This window comes from Oncorhynchus mykiss, chromosome 4, assembly GCF_057628025.1.
Source record: "Oncorhynchus mykiss isolate SJ-2025 chromosome 4, ASM5762802v1, whole genome shotgun sequence".
Taxonomy (NCBI): Eukaryota; Metazoa; Chordata; class Actinopteri; order Salmoniformes; family Salmonidae; genus Oncorhynchus; species Oncorhynchus mykiss.
Window position 1 is genome coordinate 4,425,533 of NC_143025.1, and position 24,822 is coordinate 4,450,354.

The 24,822-nt window shown below is 43.4% G+C and overlaps 1 protein-coding gene and 2 long non-coding RNA genes across 4 annotated transcripts; all 3 read right to left on the bottom strand.

Annotated features, from left to right (window-relative positions):
• Nucleotides 1-1,067: 1,067 nt before the first annotated feature.
• LOC149983663 (uncharacterized) lies at nt 1,068-3,883 on the bottom strand. The gene is made up of 2 exons (XR_016495027.1): nt 1,340-3,883; nt 1,068-1,236 (listed from the first exon to the last, which is right to left on the bottom strand). It is a non-coding gene; the product is annotated as an uncharacterized LOC149983663 (long non-coding RNA).
• Nucleotides 3,884-14,554: 10,671 nt separating this feature from the next.
• LOC110491258 (E3 ubiquitin/ISG15 ligase TRIM25) lies at nt 14,555-23,371 on the bottom strand. Of its 2 annotated transcripts, XM_090230882.1 has the most exons (6): nt 22,671-23,371; nt 20,520-20,615; nt 17,872-18,105; nt 16,579-16,738; nt 16,394-16,453; nt 14,555-16,162 (listed from the first exon to the last, which is right to left on the bottom strand). In XM_090230882.1, exons 1-6 carry the CDS (start codon nt 23,265-23,267, stop codon nt 15,654-15,656), a joined length of 1,656 nt encoding a protein of 551 aa, XP_090087008.1. In that variant the 5' UTR covers nt 23,268-23,371; the 3' UTR covers nt 14,555-15,653. The 2 variants fall into 2 exon arrangements, with proteins under 2 accessions (XP_090087008.1, XP_090087007.1); XM_090230881.1 differs by lacking the exons at nt 14,555-16,162; nt 16,394-16,453; nt 16,579-16,738 and adding an exon at nt 17,513-17,627.
• LOC149983664 (uncharacterized) lies at nt 19,514-19,930 on the bottom strand. Its single transcript, XR_016495029.1, has 2 exons — nt 19,831-19,930; nt 19,514-19,546 (listed from the first exon to the last, which is right to left on the bottom strand). It is a non-coding gene; the product is annotated as an uncharacterized LOC149983664 (long non-coding RNA).
• Nucleotides 23,372-24,822: the final 1,451 nt, after the last annotated feature.

Sequence of the window (24,822 nt, forward strand, 5' to 3'; positions counted from 1 at the left end):
CCACTCACCCAAATAGTTGTACACTTTGACTTGCTGTATAGTATGTCCAGCCATTGTAGCAACGACATGATTAGTAACATGCCTGGCATCTGAAATTCAGAACCAGCTTCAAATCATTCAGATTCAGTTGTGTGATGTTAAATGCTCTTTGGGCATTTTCAAAAGATAAAGATAACCTACTACCACTTGAATACAGAACAGTATCATCTGTATAAAAATGAACATCCGCTGTTTCATTAAGATCCCCAATGTTGTTGATATACAAAAGGAACTACATTGGTCCCAAAATAGAACCTTGCGGGACACCTGAGCACAACTCTATGGACTCAGATTTACAACCATCCACCATTACACATTGTGTATGATTTGATAGGTAATTTATAAACCAATCTAGATCATGACCTGTAATTACACAACATTTTAACCTTTGCACTAACACAGCATGGTCCACAGTGTCAAAAGCCGTCGACAAATCAATAAAGACAGACACACTTCTTGTCAAGAGCACAGTGGATGTCATTTAAAACCGTCCATGTAGCTGAAACAGTGCTGTGGCCAGACCTAAAGCCTGACTGCATTCCATTAAATAAGTTGTTTTCTTGGAGGCCTTCACCTGCCTACTAACTAAGGACTCCAGTACCCTTTTGATATGGGACGATAGTTGTCAAGTAGGGAAGGATCTCCACCTTTCAGGAGAGGCAGTACAAAAGCAGATTTCCTTGTCGTCTATAGGATACCCGACATTTGCACAACTGCTACCGGGATGAATTGATTTGGATCATCCAACATTAGATGAGGAAACCAGGGTGCAAACAGATCCCGGTTCATCTTTATGTAGCCCGTCACCATCACGCTATTTCTGATGTAAGTTCAAAAATAAAATGTAGAATAATATTTACACACTAAAACAAAAAGTGTGTACACTATTTTCAAAAGATAACCTTGTATTTACAGAGGAACCCCAACAAGTAGACCTGAAGCATTATGGACTCTACCTCTGAACGAGGGTAATGAAACTGTCACGTTTCTTCAAAATCGAACCCAGAAGCAGACCAGGACAAGGAGAGTAGGAAGAAGGTGAATATTTATTTACAAGTGAAAGTGAATGGTTAGATATATCCAGGTGGCGTAGCGGGCAGGGGTGGTGAGTTGATGGGAGTAAATAGGTGGATCCAATGGGGTAGCGGAATCCTCCGACGACCAGGCGGGAATGGGGTAAATGATCCGGGTGAGTAACTGAAGACAAAACAAACGGAGGTAAGTTTAAGGCAAGCAATACGTAAAAAAACAACAAAACAAATTCTATCCAACTTGAGGCTGATACTCTGGCACAACATACTGTTCATGGCTAACAATCCGGCAGGGAATGGATGTCAGGTCCGGGCTTATGAAGAGGAGAGATGATGATCAGGACCAGGTGTGCAGATGGCTGATGGGATACAGGTGCGGGTAATCAGAAACCCCAACTGGCTACATTGCCCGGCAACCAGACAGGGTGCGTTCCAGGACGCTGGAAAAAACACTCCAGGACAGAACATAGGCAAAAAACAGACTCAGGAAACGGGATTCGTGACAGAAACAGACGATATTCTACCATTGTGTACGAACGTCTTTACCAGAACTCCAAACAACACAAGCAGCTTTAACACACAGACACACCCCCCTGGAACCTCCAGCCAATCAAACATAATCTAGCCCCTAAGACGCATCGCACTACTTTGGCACAAGTGCATCGCAGAATCAGCGAGGCCCGAGAGGGGCGCCTGGTCTGAAAATGATTCAAGAACATGGATACAGTTTGACCCCATTATACATTTGTTGATAGAATATGTTAAAACAATGTCAACTAATGTTTAATTTCAGACTCCAACAATATCTATACAAACAGAATCTCCAAAGCCAGAGGAGAAAGGGGCGCAGTATCCAGGATTCCTCAGAACAGCGTCAAAAAAACACAGCTTATTTAACTATATATTGTTAATATGTTAATATATATTTTTTATATAATATATATTTTATTTTTAATACCCTATTTTGTATATATTTTTCTTTCAGAGTCCTCCCAGGTGTATACCACCACAGAAGGCCCAATACGTGGAGAGGACGTGGTCGAGGAGGAATTCGGCGCCCAGGACAGACATAGTAAAATATGAGTAAATATTGAAGTCTGATAGTTTCAAGGCTTTAGTAAACAACACTTCTGAGGTAGACGATTTGTTGATGTATGAGGTGGCCAAACAGCTTGATACAGCCAATTCTGAGGTAGACGATTTGTTGATGTATGAGGTGGCCAAACAGCTTGATACAGCCAATTCTGAGGTAGACGATTTGTTGATGTATGAGGTGGCCAAACAGCTTGAATGAGACAGGGCCGACATCTCCACCTATAATTCAGACACTTGAAAAGCTGTTATCACAGATACCGGCAGAACTCATATCCTTAATTAACCAAATGAATGAGAGGACAACATCTTTAACACCCTCCCTGCCACACACACACCTCCTTAAACTCCCATGTCCGAGGAGTCTGAGCAACCACACAATGTTTTTGAGGAATTGGAAAATTGTGTAATAAATCAGTGTTGATGGTTTTGATAGAAGTGTTTGTGTTGTTTACAGAAATAAATACAGCAATACAGAGAGTCGGCTGTTTTTTAATTTCACAGGGATGAATCAGAACCTTGATTATGCTGTTTTTTAATTTCACAGGGATGAATCAGATCCTTGATTATGCTGTTTTTTAATTTCACAGGGATGAATCAGAACCTTGATTATGCTGTTTTTTAATTTCACAGGGACGAATCAGAACCTTGATTATGCTGTTTTTTAATTTCACAGGGATGAATCAGATCCTTGATTATGCTGTTTTTTAATTTCACAGGGATGAATCAGATCCTTGATTATGCTGTTTTTTAATTTCACAGGGACGAATCAGAACCTTGATTATGCTGTTTTTTAATTTCACAGGGATGAATCAGAACCTTGATTATGTTGTTTTTTATGTTATGATATTGGATACTCTGAGCGAACTTCTAGAAAGGGCTACAGATTTTGCAGAACCTCGTGATGTCTTACAACATGAAATTTGTGGAGATAGTATGCAAAACACTGTATCTCTTGTTTTACCCAACGGCGAAGCAGATCTTGAACAATTTATAGCCCTGCTGGAACGACTTGTTCAATCTAATTCATCCATCACAGCTGATAGGACCCTGGAGCTCGTTGCACAAATTGTACGTCAACCCCGAGGCGGAGGGGGTCAGAGAAGGAAACTTGATACTCATGCAATCAGAAAACATAAACAATAAAAGGGCATATCTCATAAAAGTTCACAATCCTGGTTATCAGTTATGCTTTGCAATAGGCCTATCACATTTACTCAACCCTGGATGTACTGATCTAGAGGCTTTACAAAAGGCTATTGAGCTCCAGAATGCAGTGGGTCTAGGTATATAGGAGGCTGTGGCTTTCTCTGACATTGTCACATTTGAAAACTTTCTGAACATCAAGATTGTTGTTTTGTACCACAGTAGAGCTAATTCAGCTCTCTTGAAAGTCCAGAACAGCCCACAACCTCATCCTCAGATTCTGTACTTTTATGTGCAAAACACCCATTATTATGCTATTACCAACATCACAGCGTTTTAAGGAGCGCCTTATGTGTCCATCATGACATACCGGCTACACCCGAAAGGGGGGGGCACTCTTGTCGTTATAACTGTTCAGAGTATGTCAGGATGAACATTTTCAGATGCAACCCTTAAACCTAACAGCCTGTGCAGATTGTCAACGCACGTTCGACCTACTGCTACGAAAAACACAAAATTGAAACATGGCATGTAAATCTGTAAGCAGTTGTGACATTAACAGGAAATGTCACAATTCTAGAGCATATGATTCCTATGTTCTTCTGAACCCCTTGATACAACAAGGCGTTGCACCCAGGGTCATAGTTCAAGGTAGTAAAATCTAGTGTTTTTTAGACCCCGCCTTCAACCAGGGTCATAGTTCAAGGTAGTAAAATCTAGTGTTTTGTAGACCCCGCCTTCAACCAGAGATACATTGACAGTTTAAGTTTCTTACACATGAGATTGGCTCAAATGCCAGAGGCCTTGGGTTTTGAAAACTCTGTGAAAGGTTGGTTTCCTCATTTCATAACATCTGAGGAGAATCTACATTATATCGGATCTTATCCCAGTTCCGAAATGTATGGGTGTGATCAAATGTCTCCCAAAGAGGGAGAGAGATTCATGACGTGGTATGAGACAGTTCATTATAACACCTTTCCATAAAGAGATGGAGTCATACTGTGACAACGATGTGGTTATACTTCGTGACGGATGCTTCAGGTTCAGAGAAGAGGTAATCAAAGATGCCGGCATTGACCCCTGGAGTTGTACAACTATTGCATCGGCATGCATTAAAACCTATTGTACACACGTTTTACCTCCAGCATCTATAGCTATTCCATCGCCTGACAACTACTGACGCCAATTCAAGTCATACTCTAGCGGGTCCATTTGATGGTTGGAGTACTTGGCCCAGGATAAAAACTTTTTTTTTTCAACATGCTTTGAATAGTGGGGAGAAGGCGGTTGGGCCGTATCACGTAGATGTATACACAGAGATTGACGGTGTTGAGACAGTGTTTGAGTACAACGGTTGTTTCTTCCACGGTTGTAAATGATGCTTTGTGCCCCAGGCCATGTGTGTCGTAACCCAGAAGACTTTTGGGGAAATGTACCAGGAGTTCCAAGACAATTTGGAATCTTTACAGGTTACTTATGGTTTGAAAGGGAATGTGATGTGGAGCATGAGTGGACCGAACTCAAAAAGTCTGATCCTCATGTTTGAGCTTTCCAGCTTTGACACACCAGAACCCTTGGAACCCCGACAGGCCTTGTATTGAGGCCGTACCAATGCTTTGACATTGAGGTATGTAGCGCAACCCGACGAGACAATAGGATATGTAGATTTTACATCCCTTTATCCTCATGTAATGAGTTCCTTTTGCTATCCTATGGGGCATCCTGAAATTATTCACCGTGACTTTGACTTACCACAAAACTATTTTGGTCTGATAAAAGCAACTGTTTACCCTCCCCGGGGTTTGTTTCTGCCCGTGTGGCCTTACAAGGGAGCTCCAGGAAAACTTTTCTTTGCCCTTTGTCATACCTGCAGTGAAAACAACAACCAGCCCTGCGATCATTCAGATCAAGAAAGAGCCCTGACAGGGGTTTGGGTCACAATTGAATTCTCTAAGGCTCTAGAGAGGGGTATCGTGTGGCCAAAATCTTTGAAGTGGGGAACTTTTCCAGGAAATCAGACACTCTTTTAAAAGAGTACATCAATAACTTTTTGAGATGCAAGCAAATGGCATCAGGCTACCCTGCATCGGTCACAGATCAGGAGAGCAAAGACAAATACATTCAGGACTATCATGACAGAGAAGGTATACATCTTGACCCTGACAGAATAGAGGTCAACAAAACCAAAATAAATCTGTAGAAATTGTATTTAAACTCGCTTTGGGGCAAACTTTCCCAGAGAAGCAATATGCTAACAGTGTCGATCGGTAAAGATTGCAAAGAATTTATAGGATATTTTAAATAGACACGGATTGAACCCCTATGAAAAGGTCCAAAAATACACAAACCTCTTGCAAAGATATTTGGCCTTGGTAAAACAAGGTGAGAGAGAGACCAACCATTAACCTCTTGGATCCGGGAGAATTGTCATCAACTACACTAATTAGCATAGCACAACGGTCAAAAAATATTACTAGAAAATATTCATATTCATGAAATCACAAGTGAAATATAGTTAATCACCCTGTCATCTCCGATTTTGAAATTATGCTTTACAGCCAAAGCAAGACAAGCGTTTGTGTAAGTTTATCGATAGCCTAGCATAGCATTATGTCCAGCTAGCAGCAGGAAGCTTGGTCACGAAAATCAGAAAAGCAATCAAATGAATCGTTTACCTTTGATGATCTTCGGATGTTTTCACTCACGAGACTCCCAGTTAGACAGAAAATGTTCCTTTTATTCCTAAAGATTATTTTTATACCCAAAATACCTCCGTTTGTTGGTCACATTATGTTGAGAAATCCACCGGAAATAGCGGTCATGACAACGTCGAAAAAAATTATATCCACAATATCGACAGAAACATGGCAAAGGTTTTTTATAATCAATCCTCAAGGTGTTTTTCAAATATGTAAATTAAACTACGTCTAAAGGCTGTAGAAACCTTATGGAATACGTAGGAAAAGGAATCTGGTTGATTTCCCTTTCAATGGCCAATAGGGATACATAGGAGCACAACGGTTTCAAAATAAGAGGCACTTCCCGATTGGATTTTCCTCAGGGTTTCGCCTGCAATATCAGTTCTGTTATACTCACAGACAATATTTTGACAGTTTTGGAAACTTTAGAGTGTTTCCTATCCTAAGCTGTCAATTATATGCATATTCTAGCATATGGTCCTGAGAAATAGGCCATTTACTTTGGGAATGTTATTTTTCCAAAAATAAAAATAGTGCCCCCTAGTTTCAAGAGGTTAAGCGCTTTCCCTACCGGACCCTTTAAAATATGACGCGAGAGAACCAAGCCCCTGTAATGCCTGGACTGGCGATCTTAACGGTTGAAGATCAAATGCATGTTGATGATAATGTTATGCACATGTTCCGGCACGTAACAGGACATTTTTTAGATACATTATGAACAAGATAAAAGACTCAAAGGGGGCCGCGACTTGGAATGACAAAGGAGAGTTTATCTTTCAGGGGGATGTTCTCATATGATGGACTTGCTTCAAAGTACCACAGCATCCCACAAGGTTGCTGATGACAGAAGACCTGCAGGGTGGCTTCAGTTTCTTATGGCCCTGGCAATCCTCAACATTCTCCTCTCGGGTCTACCCAACTATAAGCTTCGTCAACACATTCAAACTTTAAAACAAAAACCTTGAACAAGCTACAGACGTTCTAACACGTTCCCTCCCCCCTTTGAAAGGGCTGATAATGACTCATTTACACCACTAATCCTGATCTCTCAGGGTGGTTAGACTTCTGAATAACTTTTGAATGACTATGATTAAATTCAATACATTTTATTTGAAAAAAATGATACAATTTAACATTTGTGAAACATTTGACGTGATCATACGCCTTGATTACAGGCTCTTAAAACTTCATACTACACCCGATCCCTTCAGCGGGATCATTGACATCTACACCCGGTGAATTGCAGAGCGCCAAATTCAAATTAAATATAAAAAATATTTAATCTTCATGAAATCACAAGTGCAATACATCGAACCACAGCTTAACTAGTTGTTTATCCAGCTGGCAGATTTCAAAAATACTTTATGGTGAAAGCAAACCATGTGATTATGTGACGACATCGCTCAGCTGACAAAACATTACAAACAGCTAGCAGCAAAGTAGATTGGTCATGAAAGTCAGAAAAGCAATAAAATGAATCGCTTACCTTTGATTATCTTCGTATATTTGCACTCACAAGACTCCCAGTTACACAATAAATGTTTGTTTTGTTCCATAAAGACTTTCTGTATATCTGTATATTCTGATTGTCTTTATATCCAAAAACCTCCATTTGGTTGGTGCGTTTTGTTCAGTAATTCCACAGGCTCGTGAGGCCACGATGGGCATTATCCGTAAAGTTCGTAAAAACATGTCAAACATTTTTTATAATCAATCCTCAGGTTGTTTTTTACAATAAATAAATGATAATATTTCAACCGGCCTTTTCATTAGAATAGAGAAAGAAAATGTGTTCCTCCCAGCGCGAGCGCATAAAAAATTCAACGGACACCACTGGCGCAATGTGATCATTCTCGCTTATTTTTCAGAATAAAAGTCTGAAACTATGTCTAAAGACTGGTCACACCTTGTGGAAGCCATAGGGAAAGGAATCTGGGTCCTTTCTTTTGAAATGGAGGATAGGCTTGCTATGGAAAACAGTACTTTCAGAATAACAGCCATTTCCTGATTGGATTTTCCTAGCATTTGCCTGCTATATCAGTTATGTTATACTCACAGACAATATTTTGACAGTTTTGGAAACTTTAGAGCGTTTTCTATCTTAATCTGTCATTATATGCATATTCTAGCTTCTGGGCATGAGAAATATGCAGTTTAATTTGGGCACGTTTTTCATCCAAATATCACAATACTGCCCCTGGTGTTCTATGAATTAAGTAAGAGAAACCACTTACCCGTGTGCCCCTACTGCTGGTCAGGTGTGTCATGTGAAGGATCGGTGTAATTAATAGATTGTTTAAAACTGTGAAATGAACATGGTTGATTTTTAAGGTTCCGGAGAAGTGCAGTGATTAGTGACACTCTTTAGGATGTGTATTTATGGTTGTTTGTAATTTAGTATTTTAATCATTATATTTGTTATTGCTTTCATCATGGAGGACCACTTTGGAAACGTTTTAATGAATACCTTCAAGTGATTTCCTCTGGGTTCACATTGTACAGTTTGTTGTATATGTCTGTTACCCAAAATACATTACATTCAACACAAAGTAATCAGATCACGGTGACCCCACAGTAATCAGATCACGGTGACCCCACAGTAATCAGATCACAGTGACCCCACAGTAATCAGATCACGGTGACCCCACAGTAATCAGATCACGGTGACCCCACAGTAATCAGATCACGGTGACCCCACAGTAATCAGATCACGGTGACCCCACAGTAATCAGATCACGGTGACCCCAGAGTGACACGGTGACCCCACAGTAATCAGATCACGGTGACCCCACAGTAATCAGATCACGGTGACCCCACAGTAATCAGATCACGGTGACCCCACAGTAATCAGATCACGGTGACCCCACAGTAATCAGATCACGGTGACCCCACAGTAATCAGATCACGGTGACCCCACAGTAATCAGATCACGGTGACCCCACAGTAATCAGATCACGGTGACCCCACAGTAATCAGATCACGGTGACCCCACAGTAATCAGATCACGGTGACCCCACAGTAATCAGATCACGGTGACCCCACAGTAATCAGATCACGGTGACCCCACAGTAATCAGATAACGGTGACCCCACAGTAATCAGATCACGGTGACCCCACAGTAATCAGATCACGGTGACCCCACAGTAATCAGATCACGGTGACCCCACAGTAATCAGATCACGGTGACCCCACAGTAATCAGATCACGGTGACCCCACAGTAATCAGATCACGGTGACCCCACAGTAATCAGATCACGGTGACCCCACAGTAATCAGATCACGGTGACCCCACAGTAATCAGATTTATAGAATATCTATCCAATGTGGAAGCAAAGGTGTGATCAATGGTGACGTCCTCAACAATGGTGACGTCCTCTACAATGGTGACGTCCTCAACAATGGTGACGTCCTCAACAATGGTGACGTCCTCAACAATGGTGACGTCCTCTACAATGGTGACGTCCTCTACAATGGAGACGTCCTCAACAATGGTGACGTCCTCTACAATGGTGACGTCCTCTACAATGGTGACGTCCTCAACAATGGTGACGTCCTCAACAATGGTGACGTCCTCTACAATGGAGACGTCCTCTACAATGGAGACGTCCTCTACAATGGAGACGTCCTCTACAATGGAGACGTCCTCTACAATGGTGACGTCCTCTACAATGGAGACGTCCTCTACAATGGAGACGTCCTCTACAATGGAGACGTCCTCTACAATGGTGACGTCCTCTACAATGGTGATGTCCTCTACAACGTAATTATTTGTTGTATTTTTTAGATATAATTGCAACATAGGTGCAAATATAATAAATTAAATGAAACAAGTTACATTAATGAAAATAAACAACATTCATTTGCATCAAGCATGTCTTGACCATTTGGAACAACATTCTGAATCACATCACAGTGAACGTCCTCAAAGTTCGTTGTTTTTACAGTATAGTTCCAATATGATGTTGTGAAGTAGAATGTACATTTAATAATACTTGTTTACCTTCATTTAACTCAGCAAGTCAGTTAAGAACAAATTCTTATTTCCAATGACGGCCTACCGGGGAACAGTGGGTTAACTGCCTTGTTCAGGGGAACAGTGGGTTAACTGTCTTGTTCAGGGGAACAGTGGGTTAACTGTCTTGTTCAGGGGAACAGTGGGTTAACTGCCTTGTTCAGGGGAACAGTGGGTTAACTGCCTTGTTCAGGGGAACAGTGGGTTAACTGCCTTGTTCAGGGGAACAGTGGGTTAACTGCCTTGTTCAGGGGAACAGTGGGTTAACTGCCTTGTTCAGGGGAACAGTGGGTTAACTGCCTTGTTCAGGGGAACAGTGGGTTAACTGCCTTGTTCAGGGGAACAGTGGGTTAACTGCCTTGTTCAGGGGAACAGTGGGTTAACTGCCTTGTTCAGGGGAACAGTGGGTTAACTGCCTTGTTCAGGGGAACAGTGGGTTAACTGCCTTGTTCAGGGGAACAGTGGGTTAACTGCCTTGTTCAGGGGAACAGTGGGTTAACTGCCTTGTTCAGGGGAACAGTGGGTTAACTGCCTTGTTCAGGGGAACAGTGGGTTAACTGCCTTGTTCAGGGGAACAGTGGGTTAACTGCCTTGTTCAGGGGAACAGTGGGTTAACTGCCTTGTTCAGGGGAACAGTGGGTTAACTGCCTTGTTCAGGGGAACAGTGGGTTAACTGCCTTGTTCAGGGGAACAGTGGGTTAACTGCCTTGTTCAGGGGAACAGTGGGTTAACTGCCTTGTTTAGGGGAACAGTGGGTTAACTGCCTTGTTCAGGGGAACAGTGGGTTAACTGCCTTGTTCAGGGGAACAGTGGGTTAACTGCCTTGTTCAGGGGAACAGTGGGTTAACTGCCTTGTTCAGGGGAACAGTGGGTTAACTGCCTTGTTCAGGGGAACAGTGGGTTAACTGCCTTGTTCAGGGGAACAGTGGGTTAACTGCCTTGTTCAGGGGAACAGTGGGGTTAACTGCCTTGTTCAGGGGAACAGTGGGGTTAACTGCCTTGTTCAGGGGAACAGTGGGGTTAACTGCCTTGTTCAGGGGAACAGTGGGTTAACTGCCTTGTTCAGGGGAACAGTGGGGTTAACTGCCTTGTTCAGGGGAACAGTGGGTTAACAGCCTTGTTCAGGGGAACAGTGGGGTTAACTGCCTTGTTCAGGGGAACAGTGGGTTAACTGCCTTGTTCAGGGGAACAGTGGGTTAACTGCCTTGTTCAGGGGAACAGTGGGTTAACTGCCTTGTTCAGGGGAACAGTGGGTTAACTGCCTTGTTCAGGGGAACAGTGGGTTAACTGCCTTGTTCAGGGGAACAGTGGGTTAACTGCCTTGTTCAGGGGAACAGTGGGTTAACTGCCTTGCTCAGGGGAACAGTGGGTTAACTGCCTTGCTCAGGGGAACAGTGGGTTAACTGCCTTGCTCAGGGGAACAGTGGGTTAACTGCCTTGCTCAGGGGAACAGTGGGTTAACTGCCTTGCTCAGGGGAACAGTGGGTTAACTGCCTTGTTCAGGGGAACAGTGGGTTAACTGCCTTGTTCAGGGGAACAGTGGGTTAACTGCCTTGTTCAGGGGAACAGTGGGTTAACTGCCTTGTTCAGGGGAACAGTGGGTTAACTGCCTTGTTCAGGGGAACAGTGGGTTAACTGCCTTGTTCAGGGGAACAGTGGGTTAACTGCCTTGTTCAGGGGAACAGTGGGTTAACTGCCTTGTTCAGGGGAACAGTGGGTTAACTGCCTTGTTCAGGGGAACAGTGGGTTAACTGTCTTGTACCTGCCGCACGGCCCAACGCTCTAACCACTACGCTACCTGCCCCACGGCCCAACGCTCTAACCACTACGCTACCTGCCCCACGGCCCAACGCTCTAACCACTACGCTACCTGCCCAACACTCTAACCACTACGCTACCTGCCCAACGCTCTAACCACTACGCTACCTGCCCAACACTCTAACCACTACGCTACCTGCCCAACGCTCTAACCACTACGCTACCTGCCACCCCAATAATAATAAAATACTTGGCTGTTTCACCTGGTCGTTGTTTCTCAGAGGCACCAGGTAAATGTGTTTCATAGACACCTGATGCCTCTTCAAAAGGCAGGATGATGGTAGACTGATGGACGCCACGTTGGCAAAGGTGTCTTCGTTCTCCTCATTGGCCTGCTTTATTTCAGACAGCTGTATGTCATTCCTGTCCCTCACCATTTCCTCCACTGTCCTCTCCCTCTGGTCAGTATATCATTCCTGTCCCTCACCATTTCCTCCACTGTCCTCTCCTGCTGGTCAGTATATCATTCCTGTCCCTCACCATTTCCTCCACTGTCCTCTCCTGCTGGTCCGTATATCATTCCTGTCCCTCACCATTTCCTCCACTGTCCTCTCCTGCTGGTCAGTATATCATTCCTGACCCTCACCATTTCCTCCACTGTCCTCTCCTGCTGGTCAGTATATCATTCCTGTCCCTCACCATTTCCTCCACTGTCCTCTCCTGCTGGTCAGTATATCATTCCTGTCCCTCACCATTTCCTCCACTGTCCTCTCCTGCTGGTCAGTATATCATTTCTGTCCCTCACCATTTCCTCCACTTTCCTCTCCTGCTGGTCAGTATATCATTCCTGTCCCTCACCATTTCCTACACTGTCCTCTCCTGCTGGTCAGTATATCATTCCTGTCCCTCACCATTTCCTCCACTGTCCTCTCCTGCTGGTCAGTATATCATTCCTGACCCTCACCATTTCCTCCACTGTCCTCTCCTGCTGGTCAGTATATCATTCCTGTCCCTCACCATTTCCTCCACTGTCCTCTCCTGCTGGTCAGTATATCATTTCTGTCCCTCACCATTTCCTCCACTTTCCTCTCCTGCTGGTCAGTATATCATTCCTGTCCCTCACCATTTCCTACACTGTCCTCTCCTGCTGGTCAGTATATCATTCCTGTCCCTCACCATTTCCTCCACTGTCCTCTCCTGCTGGTCAGTATATCATTCCTGACCCTCACCATTTCCTCCACTGTCCTCTCCTGCTGGTCAGTATATCATTCCTGTCCCTCACCATTTCCTCCACTGTCCTCTCCTGCTGGTCAGTATATCATTCCTGTCCCTCACCATTTCCTCCACTGTCCTCTCCTGCTGGTCAGTATATCATTCCTGACCCTCACCATTTCCTCCACTGTCCTCTCCTGCTGGTCAGTATATCATTCCTGTCCCTCACCATTTCCTCCACTGTCCTCTCCTGCTGGTCAGTATATCATTCCTGTCCCTCACCATTTCCTCCACTGTCCTCTCCTGCTGGTCAGTCAGCACACGACCACCACCATGGGGTCTTCTGTCTATTCTGAGGGTAGAACAGAGTTTACTGTCAATAGATCCTACTGGAACAATCCTGGAACATGTTGACATGCATTACAATATGTCATTTCCTGTAAAGGTAAAGCATAGTGCACATCCTGCTGACTTACCGCTTTTCTTAGTGAAATGTTCTCATGATGGAATTTGCCAGTTGATCTTTTCAGATTGGGGTGAACTAATGTGTCGGCCTCTGTCATGGTAAGACCTCTGTTGACCACATGATCAACGACGATGGACCGGACTTCATTAGATACAACAGTTCCCTGCCGCCTGCCTCCATCTCTCTGATGTCCACCTCTCTGAGGGCTCCTTAGAGAGGGCTTCATGTTTTGAGTTTGTACTAAGAGGTGTGAAATGTAGCTTTCCTTCTCTACTCCTCACAAATGTAAAAGCATTGGATTGGTGTTGACATGGGGTAGAGGGAGTTTACATAAACCAGTCATTTCCTTTAAATCCATGAAGGGAAGTGGACAAGTTCACACTTATAAAGGAGAGATAATTGTTACACACCCCATGTGTTCTGATAACTACAGGAATGAAACCAGATTGAGGTTGTCTGCTTCCTATACACACACACACACACACAGAGAGAGAACATCAGGTATAGTTGTGGAGATGAGGGAATATGTGATCAGAACCCCTCCAGTCTGGTTAACCACAGTCAGGTCCAGTATGGACTATCAATACAAGTCACCATTCAGAATGTGACCCAGTTCAATGGGTCTGAACAGAACTGGGGGACGTCAGACATCAAGTTGTCTCAACACAACTGGAATATAATTAGTTTGTGATTCATTGTTAATGGATTTTCAATGAGGAACACAGAGGAACAACCCTGACAACACACATAACAAAATAACCCTAAAAACAAAGGGGGAGGAAACCACTAAAGTCATGACCATATTGTCATGTTGTAATGACAGGGAGAAACCATCTAACATCTAGAACACTACTTTAGACCTGGTTATAAGAAGCCTAGTGCACTACGCAGGGAATAGGGAGCTATTTGGAACAGAGACACTAACTCCTGGATGAAAATCTCTCTCTCCCTCATCTGTCTGATATATCTGCCCATTTCCCCTCCCCTCCTCCCTTTTCATTCTATTCTATCAGCCACACCACTAGCTCACCTCCACACAATACATTTACAAGTTAAAGACACACCTTGGAATAAATAACAAAGGAAAACTATTACTAGATGAAGTTGAGTGTTTTTTATTATTTCCCATCACCATAAATCATATTTAATCACTGAACAGTAGCAGACCTAACTTCATCTGTTCCTGACTCTGGATAGTGGATTAAAAAGACCATCAATCTCCAATGATATTAAAGTACTATTCTGAACATTACTGATATACTGAGTGGCAAGTCAAGATATCTGCTGGTTTTATTGTTTGGTCAACAGCACCACCTGCTGGACAGGTTTAATGTTGCTGGACTGAGCAGTATGGGAGGATGAAAGATGACACATTTAGGGCCGGTTTCCTGGACATCTACATTGAACATACTGTTTAGTCCAGGACTAGGATTCATCTGTGTCTGGGAAACCAGACCATATAGTTTAGTAGAAAGTAAGTGATACCAGCTTGTAGTGGGCTGACTAGTCCTGAATTGTCCTTTAGTTCCTGGACCATTTTCCATGCAGCTCCAGGTGACAGAGAACACATCAATCAGTTTACAGTTTAACCAGCTCAGCTATAGACTACACCAGCATGACTAGTATCTATGTGGACCCTACTACAGTTTAACCAGCTCAGCTATAGACTACACCAGCATGACTAGTATCTATGTGGACCCTACTACAGTTTAACCAGCTCAGCTATAGACTACACCAGCATGACTAGTATCTATGTGGACCCTACTACAGTTTAACCAGCTCAGCTATAGACTACACCAGCATGACTAGTATCTATGTGGACCCTACTACAGTTTAACCAGCTCAGCTATAGACTACACCAGCATGACTAGTATCTATGTGGACCCTACTACAGTTTAACCAGCTCAGCTATAGACTACACCAGCATGACTAGTATCTATGTGGACCCTACTACAGTTTAACCAGCTCAGCTATAGACTACACCAGCATGACTAGTATCTATGTGGACCCTACTACAGTTTAACCAGCTCAGCTATAGACTACACCAGCATGACTAGTATCTATGTGGACCCTACTACAGTTTAACCAGCTCAGCTATAGACTACACCAGCATGACTAGTATCTATGTGGACCCTACTACAGTTTAACCAGCTCAGCTATAGACTACACCAGCATGACTAGTATCTATGTGGACCCTACTACAGTTTAACCAGCTCAGCAGTACCATCGAGCCAAAACCCAAGATAGAGGGGCTGAGTGAATGTGGTCTGGACTCTGTGGAGGAGGGTCATTGTGTCAGAGACACTGTAGAAGGACAGAGTACCTGCCTTGTGATCCAGGTACACTCCTACTCTGGAGGACTGAGGGCCTGATACTTTAGTCTCAACATTATTGTGTCTGAAACAATAACCACCACTATAGCACTCTAAACCCCAGGACTTGTTATTGAGTCCAAATCCACTATCTGTCCCTGTTCTGCTGATGTCTTTATATGAGACTGCTGTAATAATAACACCAGTCCTCTCCACCTCCCAGTAACAGCATCCAGACAGACCCTCTCTACACAGAACCTGCCTGTAGTTGGTGAATCTGTCTGGATGGTCAGGAAATGGTTGGACATGGCCTGTATAGGTCACCTTTCTGTTCTCTTCAGACAGAGAGAGGAGTGTGTGTGCTGTGTTTGGGTCCAGTGTGAGCTGACAGGAATCTGGGAGAAGAGCAGAGACCAATGAGGGGAGTCAGAACAGTAAGTTAAGTCAGATACTGTATCTACCCTGTCTTTGATTAGAGCACAGCAGAGATCAAATCAGAGAAATATGAGGAGTCAGATAGATACCCAGTCTTTGATTAGATCTACTATTGCTATATATTTCTAGAGGGATTGTTAGGAGTGTCAGTAAAAAGAGACTGTTAGTTACTTCACAATAAAGAGACTCACATTGTAACAACTGTTCTCTGGTCTTGGGCTCTGGAGGCAGTACAACATCCACTATATTCACTACAGACACACAAACACATTGACAGAGAGAGGGAATGTTATCATCAGACCATATTCCACATGTATATGACTAGTAGGGAACTTTCAATGGTCTAAAGTTGATGTTCTTATTGTTTTCAACACACCTGTAGTGGAGATCTTGGTCCATTCTCCTTTAAGGAAGTCTTCTAGTTTCTCTCTCAGTTCAGACACAGTCTTACTCACATCTCCAAAGTACTGAAGAGGACGGACAACGATGCTGGGTAAGTCTGAAGATACACTGATACTGGAGAGAGACTGATACCTCTGGAGAGAGAGAGAGACGGACGGACAGAGAGAGAGAGAGACGGACGGACAGAGAGAGAGAGACGGACGGACAGAGAGACGGACGGACAGAGAGAGAGAGAGACGGACGGACAGAGAGAGAGACGGACGGACAGAGAGAGAGACGGACGGACAGAGAGAGAGAGAGACGGACGGACAGAGAGAGAGAGACGGACGGATAGAGAGAGAGAGAGACGGACGGACAGAGAGAGGGACGGACAAGGGGGACAGACAGAGAGACGGACAGAGAGAGAGACGGACAGAGAGAGAGACGGACAGAGAGAGAGGGACGGACGGACAGAGAGAGAGGGACGGACGGAGAGAGAGGGACGGACAGAGAGAGAGGGACGGACAGAGAGAGAGGGACGGACAGAGAGAGAGGGACGGACAGAGAGAGAGGGACGGACAAAGAGAGGGACGGACAGAGAGAGAGAGACGGACAGAGAGAGAGAGACGGACAGAGAGAGAGAGACGGACAGAGAGAGAGACGGACAGAGAGAGAGAGAGAGACGGACAGAGAGAGAGAGAGAGAGACGGACAGAGAGAGAGAGAGAGACGGACAGAGAGAGAGAGAGAGACGGACAGAGAGAGAGAGAGAGACGGACAGAGAGAGAGAGAGAGACGGACAGAGAGAGAGAGAGAGACGGACAGAGAGAGAGAGAGAGAGACGGACAGAGAGAGAGAGAGAGAGACAGTTAAAACACTGTATATATATATATAATATATAATATGACATTTGTAATGTCTTTACTGTTTTGAAACCTCTGTATGTGTAATGTTTACTGTTAATTTTTGTTGTTTTTCACTTTGTATGTTGTCTACCTCACTTGCTTTGGCAATGTTAACACATGTTTCCCATGTCAATAAAGCCCTTGAATTGATTAATTGAATTGAGAGGGACAGACAGAGAGAGAGAGAGAGACAGAGAGAGAGAGAGGGACAGACAGAGAGAGAGAGACAGAGAGAGAGAGAGGGACAGACAGAGAGAGAGAGAGAGGGACAGAGAGAGAGAGAGAGAGAGGGACAGAGAGACAGACAGGGCAACATAATGATTGAGATGAATAGTTTCACATTAAGTTAATTTCATATCACATGTAACAAGACAGTTTAGTTACCTGGAGGAAATGGATGTGATCCTCTGTGTGTGAGAGCTGCTCCAGCTCAGTGCTTCTCTTCCTCAGCTCAGCTATCTCCTGCTTCAGTTGCTCCAGGAGTCCTTCAGCTTGACTCACTTGAGCCTTCTCTTGGGCTCTGATCAGCTCCTTCACCTCAGAGCTCCTTCTCTCAATGGAGCGGATCAGCTCAGTAAAGATCTGATCACTGTCCTCCACTGCTGACTGTGCAGAGCGCTGGAGAGAGAGAGAGAGAGAGAGAGAGAGAGAGAGAGAGAGAGAGAGAGAGAGAGAGAGAGAGAAAGACAGAGAGAGACAGTAGGTTCAGTGGTCTCTCTACACCTCATTGAGTCAGACCTCTGCCACCCTGCTCTCCAGGTCCACCAGGCCTTGTCCTCCCTCCTGGACAGACAGGTACAGAACACCTCTTGGTCTTGCTCTACTCTCCTCCCTCCTGGACAGACAGGTACAGAACACCTCTTGGTCCTGCTCTACTCTCCTCCCTCCTGGACAGACAGGTACAGAACACCTCTTGGTCCTGCTCTACTCTCCTCCCTCCTGGACAGACAGGTACAGAACATCAGCCTCTCTTTTCCGGGAAAGAAAGTTTCTGTCCACCAACATGTCTTCTGTTTTGACATCAATACCGTAGTTCTTGGTAAACTCAGTTCAGCATGATGTATCTAGGAAGTTGTTTGAGTTTTATTTTAGTTTTACTATTGAGAGTTCCCTCTATTTGTGTTTTCACTAGATTCATCATTGGCACGGAAAGAGAGTCCCTGTCTTCCTAACATTGATGTGACCACAACAATTCTCCTCAGATACTCCCTTCTCTCTGCAAAGGTATGCAATATCACCAGCAGGGTCAGATGTTCAAATCTGAGCAATGTTCCCATGATTGATAGTTTCCTGGTAGCTTTGCCACAACACTGTCTCTGTGTGTTTGTGTCATCTCATGTTTGACAAAGATAAATCAAGATTTTTTTCCAATTTTTTGCAGTATCATTTATAGCCTGGCACAGATAGTAAAACTACATTAAATACAACGTTAACTAGATATTATCTGTGTCATTTATAGCCTGGTACAGATAGTAAAACTACATTAAATACAACGTTAACTAGATATTATCTGTGTCATTTATAGCCTGGCACAGATAGTAAAACTACATTAAATACAACGTTAACTAGATATTATCTGTGTCATTTATAGCCTGGCACAGATAGTAAAACTACATTAAATACAACGTTAACTAGATATTATCTGTGTCATTTATAGCCTGGCACAGATAGTAAAACTACATTAAATACAACGTTAACTAGATATTATCTGTGTCATTTATAGCCTGGCACAGATAGTAAAACTACTGTAGCGACCCGCACAGACAGCTGTGTGTTATGTGTTCGGCTAGTAGGTGGTTGTGTTGTACTTACCAGTTCCCAGTGTTCGCGGGGTCCGACATGCCAATCAACCTGCTATCTGCCAATCACAGGAATGCCTGGGATGTTCTGATGCCGGGCATCCTGGTGGTTGGCGGAGTGGCGTGGAGGGGGCGGGGCATTGGAAGTTAAGGTTCAGCCTTTGTTCTCTCTCTTACGTCTGGGCTTCACAAGAGAAGGTCCCGATTGGCTTGTGGGGTATCTTTCATTTATTTGGCGTGAGCTAAGGCCAAACAGTAGCCTGTGTAAAGTTGCTAATAAACCGTCAATTCGTAACTCAATCCTCTGTCTGGACAATTGTTCCTTTACGATCTAGTCAGGTCATTACACTACATTAAATACAACGTTAACTAGATATCATCGCCACATAACTTATGTCGAATTTAAAAGACACCGTTACCGTTAGTAACGTCTGTTACACTGTAACTTACAGGCAGCCTCACATAAAAACCTATTGGTTAACAAAGCTTTGATTATGACCAAAGTATATAGTAGTGAAAACTCTCTCTCTCTATTCTAACTTACCACACATTCACATCACTGCCTCGACATGAATGTGTCCTGTCAGAGCCGTTTCCTGTCCGTTAACTGTTAACAGTCTCGAGCCACAGCTTAACCAATGAGCTACAAAGAGGACTGACAGTCACGAGCGGTGCAGCAGCCTCTGCAGCAGCAGCCTCCCCCGGGTCCTAGTGCCCGCCCGGTAAGACGGTTAAGATGCGATGGAACGGTTGACGGAGAGAAAATAAATCACAGAGAAAATATATTGACTGATATATTGAATTGTTTAGGGAAGCTTTAGCTTTGGCTTTAATACATTCTGAAAATACTTGAAAACCAAAAGAGAAAAGAATAGTAGCCCTCCTCAGGAACAACAAAACCCTCACAGACCAACTTCTTCTTCTATGATATAATGGAGGTCCTCAAACCAACGTTAAAGGTGCATAGCGCCACCTACTGTTCTGGAGTGTGTTCAATCACGGTTTACACCACTCTAAATCCTCCTACCTAACTCAGAACTTCTGAGAAAATAAAAGAGTCCTACTAACTTCTAATAGACCCTCCCCCATCCATTCTCTGAAAGGGGTCCAGACAGCCTGTTCCCAACAGTGAGGTCAGTGGGATTGGATAGGGTCCCCTCTCGCTCTCTCTCTCTCTCTCTGACTGGAGGAGAGAAGTGAAATGGTGTGTCTCCTCTGGTCAACAATACTCACCTTGAAAGACTCCACAGCCTGTTGGAGCTCCTTCAGCTCCTTCTCTCTCTCCTGGAATCTGTGCTGGACCTTCTGCTGACTCATCCCCAGCTGCTTCTGTGGAGAATCACTCTTCAATGAGCTATCAAGCTTTATTAGTCCAGTAGATCAATAGTATAGTAATGTGACATAGGACCCATAGAGAGGAAGGTCTACAATCCTGAGGAAGTCCCTTTACAATATGATATTATGCTGCTATGTGAATGATTATAGTTTTTATGGTAGGCCTACATGTATCAAGGGGTTGAGACTGAACTTTGGACTCATAAAAGGCCATTCAGAATGATAATAGTGTTTGACTTTAGAAAATAGTGATACATTTGTAGCAAACTCAATATACTCAAGGTTTGTGTTCATATTTGTGGATCCATTTCATATTGTATATAATATAATGATCTCATATTCAAACAGATTTACAGTGCCTTGCGAAAGTATTCGGCCCCCTTGAACTTTGCGACCTTTTGCCACATTTCAGGCTTCAAACATAAAGACATAAAACTGTATTTTTTTGTGAAGAATCAACAACAAGTGGGACACAATCATGAAGTGGAACGACATTTATTGGATATTTCAAACTTTTTTAACAAATCAAAAACTGAAAAATTGGGCGTGCAAAATTATTCAGCCCCTTTACTTTCAGTGCAGCAAACTCTCTCCAGAAGTTCAGTGAGGATCTCTGAATGATCCAATGTTGACCTAAATGACTAATGATGATAAATACAATCCACCTGTGTGTAATCAAGTCTCCGTATAAATGCACCTGCACTGTGATAGTCTCAGAGGTCCGTTAAAAGCGCAGAGAGCATCATGAAGAACAAGGAACACACCAGGCAGATCCGAGATACTGTTGTGAAGAAGTTTAAAGCCGGATTTGGATACAAAAATATTTCCCAAGCTTTAAACATCCCAAGGAGCACTGTGCGAGCGATAATATTGAAATGGAAGGAGTATCAGACCACTGCAAATCTACCAAGACCTGGCCGTCCCTCTAAACTTTCAGCTCATACAAGGAGAAGACTGATCAGAGATGCAGCCAAGAGGCCCATGATCACTCTGGATGAACTGCAGAGATCTACAGCTGAGGTGGGAGACTCTGTCCATAGGACAACAATCAGTCGTATATTGCACAAATCTGGCCTTTATGGAAGAGTGGCAAGAAGAAAGCCATTTCTTAAAGATATCCATAAAAAGTGTCTGTTAAAGTTTGCCACAAGCCACCTGGGAGACACACCAAACATGTGGAAGAAGGTGCTCTGGTCAGATGAAACCAAAATTGAACATTTTGGCAACAATGCAAAACGTTATGTTTGGCGTAAAAGCAACACAGCTCATCACCCTGAACACACCATCCCCACTGTCAAACATGGTGGTGGCAGCATCATGGTTTGGGCCTGCTTTTCTTCAGCAGGGACAGGGAAGATGGTTAAAATTGATGGGAAGATGGATGGAGCCAAATACAGGACCATTCTGGAAGAAAACCTGATGGAGTCTGCAAAAGACCTGAGACTGGGACGGAGATTTGTCTTCCAACAAGACAATGATCCAAAACATAAAGCAAAATCTACAATGGAATGGTTCAAAAATAAACATATCCAGGTGTTAGAATGGCCAAGTCAAAGTCCAGACCTGAATCCAATCGAGAATCTGTGGAAAGAACTGAAAACTGCTGTTCACAAATGCTCTCCATCCAACCTCACTGAGCTTGAACTGTTTTGCAAGGAGGAATGGGAAAAAATTTCAGTCTCTCGATGTGCAAAACTGATAGAGACATACCCCAAGCGACTTACAGCTGTAATCGCAGCAAAAGGTGGCGCTACAAAGTATTAACTTAAGGGGGCTGAATAATTTTGCACGCCCAATTTTTCAGTTTTTGATTTGTTAAAAAAGTTTGAAATATACAATAAATGTCGTTCCACTTCATGATTGTGTCCCACTTGTTGTTGATTCTTCACAAAAAAATACAGTTTTATATCTTTATGTTTGAAGCCTGAAATGTGGCAAAAGGTCGCAAAGTTCAAGGGGGCCGAATACTTTCGCAAGGCACTGTAGTTCCTACTGTATCTTTAATTCTTTGTTTATCAGACAGCCACCAACAAGTTGTTCTGGTCTTACCTGTTTCTCTGTCCTCTCTGCTGCAGCTGACACTGTATCATGGCCTTTATGTTCATCCATTGTACACAGATAACAGATACACTGCTGATCGGTACGACAGTAAACCTCCAGCAGTTTGTCATGATGAGAGCAGATCTTCTCCTGTAGTTGTGCCGTGGCTTTGACCAGCTTGTGCTTCTTCAAAGCAGGAAATTCATAGTGAGGTTGGAGGTGAGTCTCACAGTAAGAGGCCAGACACGCCAGACAGGACATGAGGGCTTTCTGCTTTCTGGTCCCAGTGCAGAAATCACACGCCACATCTCCAGATCCAGCATAGCACAGAGCAGGAGAGGGAGCAGCCTGGAGTCCTGTCTTTCTCAGTTTCTCCACCAGCTCTGCCAACATGTTATTTTTCATCAGCATAGGCCTTGTAGTGAAGGTATGTCTGCACTGAGGACAGCTGTAGACCCCTTTCAGATCATCCTGATCCCAGCAGCCCTCAATACAGCTCCTACAGTAACTGTGTCCACAGGGAATAGTGACCGGCTCCTTCAGTAGATCCAGACAGACAGAACAACAGAACTGGTCCTGGTCCAGCAGAACTCCCTGATGAGCCATTTGGACGGTTGTTCACTGTCACACAGACAGACGACACAGAGACTCTGATCAGTTTCGTTTCCTCAGAAGAGAGTTTGTGGGAGGGGGAGGGACTTCCTGGTTCTGCCAGAGGGCTGGGGTTAGAGGGTGGGAGGGGTTAGAGGAATGGAGGAAGAGAGAGAGGAACTGCATGCAACAGCAAGAGGGAGAAATAATGGTTTTGTTCCAAGGTTAGAGCCCTTAACATGGAACAAATGACATAATGAATCTTAAAATGTGAGTTGTTAGAATATATGAAGGGTAACAGTTTCTATGAAGTATGTGTGTATCATTATTTTAATGACCTTTATAATGCCTTATAATACACCTATGTGTTGTAATTAATCAATAAGGCCTGAGGAGGTGTGGTATATAGTTAATATACAGTACCACAGATAAGGACTGAGGAGGTGTGGTACATAGTTAATATACAGTACCACAGATAAGGACTGAGGAGGTGTGGTATATAGTTAATATACAGTACCATAGATAAGGACTGAGGAGGTGTGGTATATAGTTAATATACAGTACCACAGATAAGGACTGAGGAGGTGTGGTATATAGTTAATATACAGTACCACAGATAAGGCCTGAGGAGGTGTGGTATATAGTTAATATACAGTACCACAGATAAGGACTGAGGAGGTGTGGTATATAGTTAATATACAGTACCACAGATAAGGACTGAGGAGGTGTGGTATATAGTTAATATACAGTACCACAGATAAGGACTGAGGAGGTGTGGTATATAGTTAATATACAGTACCACAGATAAAGACTGAGGAGGTGTGGTATATAGTTAATATACAGTACCACAGATAAGGACTGAGGAGGTGTGGTATATAGTTAATATACAGTACCACAGATAAGGACTGAGGAGGTGTGGTATATAGTTAATATACAGTACCACAGATAAGGACTGAGGAGGTGTGGTATATAGTTAATATACAGTACCACTGATAAGGACTGAGGAGGTGTGGTATATAGTTAATATACAGTACCACAGATAAGGACTGAGGAGGTGTGGTATATAGTTAATATACAGTACCACAGATAAGGACTGAGGAGGTGTGGTATATAGTTAATATACAGTACCACAGATAAGGACTGAGGAGGTGTGGTATATAGTTAATATACAGTACCACAGATAAGGACTGAGGAGGTGTGGTATATAGTTAATATACAGTACCATAGATAAGGACTGAGGAGGTGTGGTATATAGTTAATATACAGTACCACAGATAAGGACTGAGGAGGTGTGGTATATAGTTAATATACAGTACCACAGATAAGGACAGAGGAGGTGTGGTATATAGTTAATATACAGTACCACAGATAAGGACTGAGGAGGTGTGGTATATAGTTAATATACAGTACCACAGATAAGGACTGAGGAGGTGTGGTATATAGTTAATATACAGTACCACAGATAAGGACTGAGGAGGTGTGGTATATAGTTAATATACAGTACCACAGATAAGGACTGAGGAGGTGTGGTATATAGTTAATATACAGTACCATAGATAAGGACTGAGGA

Excerpts from the sequence above, each read along its gene's own strand:
- LOC110491258 (XM_090230882.1), bottom strand. The coding sequence starts at position 23,267 with ATGGCTCATCAGGGAGTTCTGCTGGACCAGGACCAGTTCTGTTGTTCT. Across the intron at positions 18,106-20,519 it reads AGGCTGTGGAGTCTTTCAAG|CGCTCTGCACAGTCAGCAGT; the intron begins GTGAGTATTGTT and ends CTCTCTCTCCAG. Across the intron at positions 16,163-16,393 it reads CAGAGAACAGTTGTTACAAT|ATTCCTGTCAGCTCACACTG; the intron begins GTGAGTCTCTTT and ends CTCTTCTCCCAG.